This window comes from Trachymyrmex cornetzi, unplaced genomic scaffold, assembly GCF_001594075.2.
Source record: "Trachymyrmex cornetzi isolate Tcor2-1 unplaced genomic scaffold, Tcor1.1 scaffold83, whole genome shotgun sequence".
In the NCBI taxonomy this organism is placed as follows: domain Eukaryota; kingdom Metazoa; phylum Arthropoda; class Insecta; order Hymenoptera; family Formicidae; genus Trachymyrmex; species Trachymyrmex cornetzi.
The window spans coordinates 2,151,616-2,162,331 of NW_017300169.1; the positions used below are offsets into that span (position 1 = coordinate 2,151,616).

At 32.9% G+C, this 10,716-nt stretch overlaps 2 protein-coding genes across 2 annotated transcripts in view; one reads left to right on the plus strand and one right to left on the minus strand.

Moving 5' to 3' along the window:
• Positions 1-267: 267 nt before the first annotated feature.
• The window catches only part of LOC108768879 (uncharacterized), a 24,048-nt gene continuing 13,599 nt past the window's right edge, over positions 268-10,716 (plus strand). The window contains exons 1-7 of the mRNA XM_018519538.1: positions 268-435; positions 510-720; positions 806-1,007; positions 2,010-2,237; positions 2,362-2,589; positions 2,676-2,930; positions 3,022-3,083. Coding sequence (XP_018375040.1) covers positions 636-720; positions 806-1,007; positions 2,010-2,237; positions 2,362-2,589; positions 2,676-2,930; positions 3,022-3,083 — 1,060 coding nt within the window. The 5' untranslated portion in view covers positions 268-435; positions 510-635. The remainder of the gene's footprint in view (positions 436-509; positions 721-805; positions 1,008-2,009; positions 2,238-2,361; positions 2,590-2,675; positions 2,931-3,021; positions 3,084-10,716) is intronic.
• On the minus strand, positions 4,082-7,747 carry Pdhb (Pyruvate dehydrogenase E1 beta subunit). The gene is made up of 5 exons (XM_018519537.1): positions 7,528-7,747; positions 7,229-7,291; positions 6,784-6,990; positions 6,036-6,666; positions 4,082-5,029 (listed from the first exon to the last, which is right to left on the minus strand). The coding sequence occupies exons 1-5, from the start codon at positions 7,534-7,536 to the stop codon at positions 4,878-4,880; spliced, it is 1,062 nt and encodes a 353-aa protein (XP_018375039.1). The 5' UTR covers positions 7,537-7,747; the 3' UTR covers positions 4,082-4,877.

Genomic DNA, 10,716 nt, shown 5'->3' on the forward strand with positions numbered 1-10,716 from the left:
TAATATAGAAATGGTTCGGCACTCTTAATAAAATTTATTAAAAAATCAAATGTGGGGCCTACGACAGATCCAACTCGCGCCTATTGAAAATGAGCGCGTTTAAGTCGACAAAGCGGTTAGCCTGCTCGCCAAACAAATAAACATGATTGGTTGTTCCTTATAGATTCAACCAATCACATTCAATCGCTCGGCGAGCAGTCTAGCAGCTTTGTCCAGCTTGAACGCGCCTGCTGTGTTGTGACCGCAGCCGGCAGCGCCTGTCTGTATTGTGACCGCAGTTCTTGTCCTTGTCGCATCGCAGGATTGAATATTTTGTGGCTGTGACAGATTTCCTAACCTAAATAATAGCGAACTTTAATGATTAACATCTTAGACGTGGGGTAAAGTAAAACTTTTTTCTGCCAGATTCCTTCGTTTTATGCAAAGATGCGTCAAGTAAGCCTAATTTCGTTAATTTTTGAGCTGCGGGGGGCTTATCCAAATAATTACCAAATTCTCTTATTTTTAAGACGAAAACATGACGATAATCCCTGTTAGTTAACTTTCTCGTCAAGGAACGATATAAGCATGGTTTTCGAGATGATCTTGCGTTTGTAATCGATTGCATAACGTAACAACGCAAACATAACCTCAACATGCTGTCCGAGGTGGACGTGTTTATTAGCAACTACACGTTGGTCGATCCCGAGATCTATCAGCTGTGGGTCGACGGACATACTTGTGAGTGGAGGGAATAACAGCCTCCATTGATTCTACCTGTATAAGAAATTATTTGAATATAAGTCTAATGGATGCTTTTTTCTAGCTAGTGACGCAGTTAACATTCTACATCAACGAGGAATCTGTCAACAGACCAATGCGCCGATCGAACTGGTTGCATCTGACATTCTCGATCACTATCGCACCTATGCTTTGCTCGAGAAACTGCTTCATACTCCTACGAAACTCGCCAGTGAGCAGCTAGCCTTTCAAATTGAACCACAGACCAGTCAAATGCTCATAGAAATGTAAGAATATGCGTGATGCGACCTTCTAATCAAATTATCAGATTATAATTCAGACTATGAAAGATAATTGATAAAAGAAAATAGGGCTAATGGAAATCAATGCTGTAAGCAGTACAAAATATTTAATTTTAAACCATTAACGTGATGTTTCTAATGTTTAACATTAAATTGTTAAAAAATGTATGTTTTGGCTACTTTCTAGCTTTTATCAGCACAGAAATAAAAATGGTCGCTGTAAATTCTTATGTTACATTGTGAGACTATTAATGCTTTGGAACTGACGCCAAAATTTGTAACAATTACTGACGCTGGAGATCCAAGAGGTTCATTTAATTTAATACCAAAAAAAGCCTATATTTCTGCCAATATTGGCACATAAATTATATATTCCTAATAGTATAATTTGCATTCAATTGGGATGTACTTATCAAATGAAGTTAAAATAAAACGATTCGATTCTTGGATTGGAATCTTCTTCAGTATAGAAATATCATATAAACTACAATTAAACTTTACATTTTACTTAGATTTATTTTTGTAGCTACAAATTTTACTATTTTATTTTATTTCCATTTAGTGTATGTTGACTAAAAGGCACTATTAATTTCAAGGAATCAAAATAACATAATATAAAAAAGAAGGAATATTAAGTATATTAATAAAAATAGTTTAAAAATTCATAAATATAACATAAAGAAAGTTGAACTGTTTGACATTGTATTGTATGAAATGACAATTGTTACAAAAATCAATGTAAGAATTAAGAACTAAATAAGTTCAAATATGATAACGTATTTTTTTTAATCTTAAAACTTTTTCATAAAGAAAGCTAAATTAATTTTACACATTAGAATCTTTGTTAGTCAAACAGTCATTGCATATTGGTCCAATAGACTCACCATCAACTTCGTAAGAATATAATTGAATAGGTCCAATAGACTTACGTCAGCTCCAGAGTGTTAATAATTTCCTGATGCTGACATAAATAATTACTTATTTCAGGTATTATGAATTTGATGATGTCGTTATACGCGAGTTACTGGGAAAAAAGATAACATCCAAAAGTAGAAAGGATATGGATGAGGTAGCGGAAAAGACAGGAATTACATTGAAGAGCTGTAGAAGACAGTACGACAATGTGAAAAGGGTGTTTAAAACTGTCGAAGATTTGCCAGGCTCTCTTGCAACCAATATCAAACAACATTTCTTACTTTCTGAGGATCTTGCTAAGTATGTATAATTCCTTTTAGAAACTGTAACTTATGTGTTTTAGTATGAATGCACAATCCAATTATAATAAACATCATGCAAATCATTTATAATATAACCAAACTAACTATTTTTAATTACACAGACGATACGCTGCAGTGGTGTTTATAGCATGCCTGCGATTTGAAATGAATAAAAGAAAATTACAGTTTTTAACGTTTCCTGATCTATACCATTGTGCTAATAGTATGATGTCGTCGTGGACATATCGATGTGTCGGATCCGAATACTTCGATACGGACTTGGACAGGGAATTCTTACAGGAATTATCAGAATGCAGAGTTCTTCTAGAAAACGATAAACATCACAAACAGTATATCATATCATATATAAAATAACAAATAATGCTTTGTTATAAAAATCACAAAAATAACAGGAAAATATTGATATATATTCCAGTTTAGTATGCCTTAAGCTCAAACCAATGCTTCTCGATCGATCTTATCAAGAACTGGACGTAAACTTCCGTTCGTATTCGAGAGCAATTCTCTGTATTGGATGCAACTTGCATAGATCACGAGAATTGAGATTTTTCTTTTTGGAATTGGTGGAGAGATGTATTGAACCTTGGCGACAAGTCAATTGGACGCATTCCGATCTACGGAATTTCTTAGCTGTCTATACACAGTGCGCTCTTGATATGGATGTACTTAGGTAGGACTCGTAATAATTAATATTATGAATAAGATATTCAAATATATATTAGGAACTTTAAGAAACATTAATTATTCAATGTTTATCACAGAGAAGGCGAATTAAGAGATGCATTTGAACGTTACATGACGGTAGTGACATGTTGTCTATTACGTATGTATCATACATAATTATCAATGTAAAAAAATTAATATATTAATAATATACAAGGTGTTCCTCAAATCGGCCGCCACAGTTTTTGAAATACTTCCGATGAATCGAGAACAAAATATTTTAAATAAAAATGGTTTCTAATAAAGAATTAATTGCGTAAGAAAAATTCCAAATTTGTTCATTTTCTAATAAAAAAAATTGAACTTAACTTATGTTTTTAAAATGGAAACATATATTTTTCTTTCCATATTCTTGTAGTACATAAAAAGATAAATTCATCAATATAGCATGCTACTTTAAATATCGACGACAGATTCATGGATATTATGTGTGTGTTATAAGTATATTAATTGAAACATCTCTCTTGAGATCAAATAATCAAAATGATATATAACACTATCGAATTTGTCTTTTTATGTACTACAAACTATAGAAAGAAACATATATAATTCGATTTAGAAAAATATAATTTGATTTCGGTTTTTTTTATTAAAAAATGAACAATTTGAAATGTTTATGTAATTGATTCTTTATCAGAAACCAACAAATTTTTGTTGGGAACATTTTGTGTCAATTCATCTGAAGTATCTTAAAAACCATGACGACTGACGCGAGGAACATCCTGTATATATACACTTAGAAGGTATAAGTAAACAATAGGATTAATAATTTATATATTACTATTATTTTTATTAATTTTCTGTAATAAATGATACGACATTTTGTGCAGTTAGACATACATATATGTAATAATGCACATTGCACTGTCAATATTTTCTTATTATTGATATTTTTAATTGAATGTGCGCGATGTGAAATTCTACAAAGTGAAAGGCAGTTTGTATAGATATGGCAGTAGCTCGGTATATCTTTTTGTAATTGGCCATATTCAGCAGAATGTTTATTTTGCAACAGTTGGAAGTTTCCTTCGCTTATTGTGAGCTAGAATTATGTGTGCGTATATGTGTATATACATATACATATATATATATATTTATTTATTTATTTATTTATTTATTTATTTATTCCTTTAGATCAAAGAATATAATTCAAGCTACGCGAAGCGCTTACTAAACGCCGACTTTTGCTGAATGTGGCCGTCATATATATTCAATTGAAAGTTAACTTCAATTTATTTAAATCCAATATGAATATTAATGAAATAAATTAGAATGTTTCAATTATTGCACATTTGTTGATGATAATAACAATTGGATGTTTCAAATAAAATATCACTATTTATATACTAAAATTTTGACTTATTCTTACTAATTCTTTCTTATATATATATTTACATTTATTATCGCATTGTCTAATAACATTAATATCGCATATATCAATGTACAGAATACACATCGCACATATTACGTGCTAGTTTCAAGAAGCACATTTGCTTAAACCTCATTTATACATTATAATCAGTGTACATCTCCTTTACGTCCAAACATACTTTCTTGTAAAAATTGTCACACAAATAAAACTTATAAGATGGGGACGGTCCCATTAGCGCACAGTGCGAAAGCACACATTCACTCACATCCGCTAGTAACTTTTTACTGCTTTACCAATGAAAATATTTTATTTAAATTGGCCAATTAACAATGTGCGCTATCGAAATCCTCCCAGATGAGATATCCAATGATAAGATGTCCAATCTTCTTTACAATATCAACACAGTATTGGACGAGGTACACTGTGTACTGTAGAGGTGTGGCAGATGGGAATAGGAAAATTGGTGTGTCAGGAAAATCGTAAAAATATAATAATTTCGCCTAAGTACTCGTGTACAATTAACTACTGCGTGACTCCTAACAATTTGTTAACGGCATTTACTATGTCTTTGATCTGTGGCAAGGCCGCGATCTCCAGCGATCTCGCATATGGCATAGGCGTGTCGACTCCCGTGATGCGAATGACAGGTGCGTCAAGATGATAAAAAGCTTCACCTGGAAAAAAAAAAAATTTCGTTAAGCAACACTGTTGAGAATAAGTAAGTTAAAATAAAATCAATAGGAACTAATTTAAATTATATAGCTTTAAAATCGCAATTCACTAATCTTTTATGTATGTAATGCGTTTAAAACTTCATTCTAATTTAAATTATATGTTAATTTAGACTGTTACATGAATAACTCAAATAAGTAAAAAAAACTTGAGAAAGAACAAATACAAAGCTAGATCTTTTCTCTCTTGTTTAATAATATTTATATATAAATTCTAAATACATCTTTCAGTTATATAAACTGCGCTTATTGCCAGACTTGAAACGCAAATAAACTGAAGCTGAAATAAATTAAATTATAGTGTTCGATAAAGATCGTAACAACGTTTGAGGGTAGATTCCTGAGACCATTTTGAGACAAAAATTCTAATACCAAAATGTTGAGACTTTAATTGTTTTTTAATTATAAGCACTTAAAGTTATCGAATCATACCGCCTAAAGTTCGCGCGTTTAGATGTGATACAACGGAAAATCTAATCGCATTTAAGTTATATCGTTAATTCCTTGATCTGAATTGAATTTGGATTTCGACTTTGGTGTTTTATTTTTTAATTTCTGACTTGTATGCGATTTTAATTTTTGTATTATTTTTAATTACTAGTTGTTTGTAACATTGATAATGACTTCGTGCAAAACATTTGAAACATTTGTTTAAGCACGTGAAATTCGTTTTATTAAAATAACTTAATTGGCTCTTAGCCCTTTTATTTGATTTGTAAACATCTGAGTCATTTTTCTGATCTTGTACATAAATAAAACTGATCATCATTTTAATAATTATACTAATAAGTATCTTAAAACGCTTAAAAAGAACTTATTGCGAAAAATATTATCCAAACCAAGGTAATATTTTATCTTAATTTAAACTGTCTAAAGTTGATTTAAAATATAAATTCAACACAAGTAAAATATGAAATAGATTATAGATTATAGATTAAACGAAACATACTCTCAGCGATTCTTGCACTGACTTCCGCTCCGATGCCGCACTGTGGCCAACCCTGTTCAACTGTCAACAAGTGTTTCGTCTTTACCACAGATTGTATGATGGTGTCCATGTCCAATGGTCTGAGAGAACGTAGATTAATCACTTCGGCCTCGATTCCTTTTCCAGCAAGTTCATTGGCTGCTTCCAGAGCCTCCTCGACAGCTTTGGAGTGTGCTACCAATGTTACATGATTACCCGCTCGTTCTATTTTGGCCTTGCCAATGGGTAAAACAAAGTCCTTGGATAAAGCTTCATCAGACATAGGATACTGTACACCATACAATATTTCATTCTCGAGCACCACCACTGGATCAGGATCTCGAATGGCTGCTTTAAGCAAACCCTTGGCATCTTCGCTGTTATAGGGTGACACTACTTTTAAACCGGGACAATGACTATACCAGGCACCAAAACATTGCGAATGTTGAGCTCCTACGCCTGCAGCAGCACCGTTGGGACCGCGGAACACAATTGGTACATTGACTCTACCTGCAGACATGTAGAACGTCTTGGCAGCAGAGTTGATGATGTGATCGATTGCTTGCATCGAAAAATTAAACGTCATGAATTCACAGACTGGTCGCAGGCCGGCCTAGAAAATGAAATATACATACAAATAGAGGAATATACTAATAAAAGCGTAATAAATAAAACAGATTAGCTTGTTATAATAACAAATAAAATTAAATAAAAATTATTCCACACATACCATAGCTGCTCCAACCGCGATGCCTGTGAAACCAGCCTCTGTGATCGGCGTGTCAATGACACGTTTGTCTCCGTACTTCTTCCAGAGACCCCGGGAAACCTTGTAAGCACCGTCATAGAGAGCTACTTCTTCACCGAGAAGAAATACCTTTTCATCCCTTTCCATCTCTTCATCCAAGGCCGAGTTCAAAGCATCTCGCACGGTCATCTAACAAATTCACAGGAATTTTCATGAGAGAGCATCGAGGTATAAGTAAATGACCTTTCATGTCCTTCAGATTTCTACTTCTTTGAATGATCGTACGCGAGAGAAAAGTCGAATCGAGAAGGGCAAAGGGAGAGCAAGGAAGAACTGTCAATGAACGTGGAAACGTTCGCGGAGTTCCCGTGACGTCCAAAGAACGTTTCTTTGTTTTATGTTAGTTTTAAACGGCGGAATAAATCACCTGCTGTGCTGTTGCCCATTTCGACGTGGAGAACGAGCGGCGAACGACGGTTCTTACGGCGGTCTGAAAACAAAGAAGCATCGTAGTAATCCAGACATTCGAATCTCACTCTTCTTTTTTCGAGCAGGTCGCAACAATGTGATCCACTCCACTTACAGCAGTCATCCCGATTCTCTGTGCTCGCGATGTTCTATTAATGAGACGAAATCAAAGCGGACAGATGGAAGAGGCTATAGTAAACGTGGAATAGGACATAGATTGCAACCGCTCGTTTTTCGGAACTCACGAAATCTTTTTACCATGAACATGTTAAGTCGTTGACGGAAATGTTTCTCGCGGTGGGAATTTTTCTGAGAGCGATTTTTTCTCTCTCTTTCTCTTTCTGGAAGAATAATTTGGAAAACGTTCGTGAAAAATCCTCGTCCGGTACTAAAACCAAACGTGGATTACGTTAAAAGAGCCAAGGATGCGCACCACTACTCGGGCTCGGGATTATTCGGAACGATTACAAAACGCACGAAGTCGCTGGTTCGAAAAGACGCCACGGCGGCGTGTCGACGTTCAAAGCCGAAGCGGCAAATGCGATATTTGCGATAATTTATAATACGAACTGAGCGAAACAGATTTATTTGCGTTGGTTACACTTTTTGCATTCAGCATCTTTCCTTTCTCCCTCTTCAACGTTCAAATACATATTTATCTCCTTTCAAGTTCAAAAATTTTGATTTCAAACAACGCGAACGACCTATTGTTGAGGCTAGTTATTGGATAATTGACGATCGCGTGATAGATGCGCGAACGTGTTTCGTCGAATCGCGTCTCGCAATTGCATTTAATAAACGCAAAGTAATTGCGAGACAGAAAGTCTGTTGCACGTTTTGCACTCAGCATCTTCGCTTTCTCTCTTTTCAGCGCTTAAATTTATCTCATTTTAAATGCAAAATTTTTTTCGAGCAACACGAACAAACCTAAAGTTGAGAGAGATTTGAATTCCTGTTTCGAGCGCAACGAGTACATCTCCATGATGCATCTCATTGGAAGCGTTTCAACAATAAGAGACGCAGGTGACACAGAAAGTGGATATCCCGACCTTTTTCGTGTACCAAATCTCGTATAGAATAATGTCTACGTTTTTATGGGTCTCTTTCATACTATTACGTAGATTAGATAAGGACGAATAATCAAAGTTGATTGTTTATCCTTGTCTAACTTACGTAATAGTATAGAAAAGAATCACAAAAATGTGAATATTACTCTATAAGGTTCGGTATACCAAAAGGGCCGAATGTCCACTCCCAGATTTCTCTTTAGTGTAACATAGTGAATCATTATATCCTTGTTGTTTGCCAATGTTAAACAAAGATGAAATAATCACTGTGTTACTCAGCAAATACCAATCCAATGAGAAATGACAATGAAATCGACGTCGAATCGACGTTGATTCGATGTCGATTCCATTATCATTTCTCACTGGAAAGTTACATCCCGGTAAAAAATTTTTCATGCATGAATATGTATAAATATGTATAAAGATACTCAACATGCATAAATATTCATAAACATGTATAATTATATATGAAATATGTCCATACATGTTTATACATCCTTCTTTCTATCATAAAATTACTTTTTAGTGTATTAGAAATAATTATAATAGTAATGTAAAAACATAAAAAATAATTAATGGGATAATTTTCGCATTGTTTGTTTTAGAAAAAAACAAGTTTGGGAAAATATAAAAAAATTACTTATACATAATTATGCCTAATTTTATATATAATTATACATAAATAATTTTTTTACATTTCTTCAAACTTGATTTTTTAATAAAACAAACTTAATTTTTTGATAAAACAAATAGTGCGAAAATTACCTTTATAATTATTTTTAATGTTTTCACATTACTATTATTATTTCTATTACACTAAAAAATAATTTTATAAAAGAAAAAAGGATGTATGAACATGTATGGACATATTTCATATATAATTATACATGTTCATAAATATTTTTGCGTGTTATGTATGTTTATACATATTTATATATATTTATGCATGAAAAATTTTTTACCGGGATGTAACATACGTACATGTTAGTTGTAATTTTCCACTTAACAATATATAACTGTAATATATAACACGTGTGTTATATACAGAGTGGAGCAGTAACTCTGTCCACTTAGAATATTTCCGCTATTTTTAGAGATATAAAATAATATATTAAAGTTGTATAACATCAAGAAGGGTACAATATACTACTAATAATTTTTCTGTTGGTGGAGACGCTTCGGAGATTTCAAGACCACCTCCACTTTTTTAAACGGAATTGTATGATTTTTTACACAATGATTCCTCTAATTATTCTGCATATAAAAATATTAAAGTATACATACCAAAAAATTAGTACTTTACAAGATATTTTATACTTTATTGGCGTCGTCAAGATCAGGTCAAGGTCACATCGATTTTTTTTAAATTAAAACTCCCATTTTCATTGCATTCTTATAGCTTATCATAAGAGTTCTTCAAAACATTATAACAAAATATTTTTTTATTAAGTACCTTTCGAGTTATAATCGGCTTGGATGTTACAGTACCACCGAAACATTTATACCCAAGATGTCCGATCGACGGCTAAAACCTCTGGAATTAACGTTGTTCAGGATCATAATCTGTATAATAAATATTTGTCAAGATCAAGGCCATTGGAAATTGTTCCTCTTATTTTTATTTTTACGTAAGAATAGATTTGTAGTACAATTTTTAATGCTTTACAAATAATATCCAGCACAAGCATGGAAAGACGGTATAGTTTTGCATATTATAGAGGAAAGGCCCCTATTATGAGATGCCGAATTCATTTTAGGTAAATGCTAGAAGTCTATAGGCAGAATTTAAAAAAATAATAAGTCATTTTGAAGGGAATTTAATAAGCTTTAAGATAACGTAAAATTTAATTCAAATTCCATTTTTTTTTTAAATTAAAAAAATGTAAAAAGTGAGCAAACCGCAAAGTCAGAAAATTGTGCTCCTAATACGAGATGCACCAAGAAATTGATAGTAAAACGCGAAGTATATCAGTATTGCAATTAAAAAACTTTAGTTAATATTTCTAAAATACAAACAAACGCAGCCAGCGTGCGCGAAAAATGAGCATGCGATAGATTATACAATACCCAGAACTCAGTTTCAGGTAGTTGGAATCAAGTATCGCAGATGGCAGGCACTCGACGTTCATTCCGGTTGTCTTTTTTATTATTGTACAATAACATTTATACTTTAGCAACGATTTTCACTATAACATAGGAGCATGGGTTATTTCATATCAGGAATACCCTGGGTATCTCATATTACGATTTCCACGTCTTATGGTTTAACGATCATCAAATCTAACTTCTGTAATTAAACAATTCAACATATCCCGTATTTTTCTATTAGTACGACCTTACTCTATCACTACATGAAGAATTTATTGCCAAATATTTATTT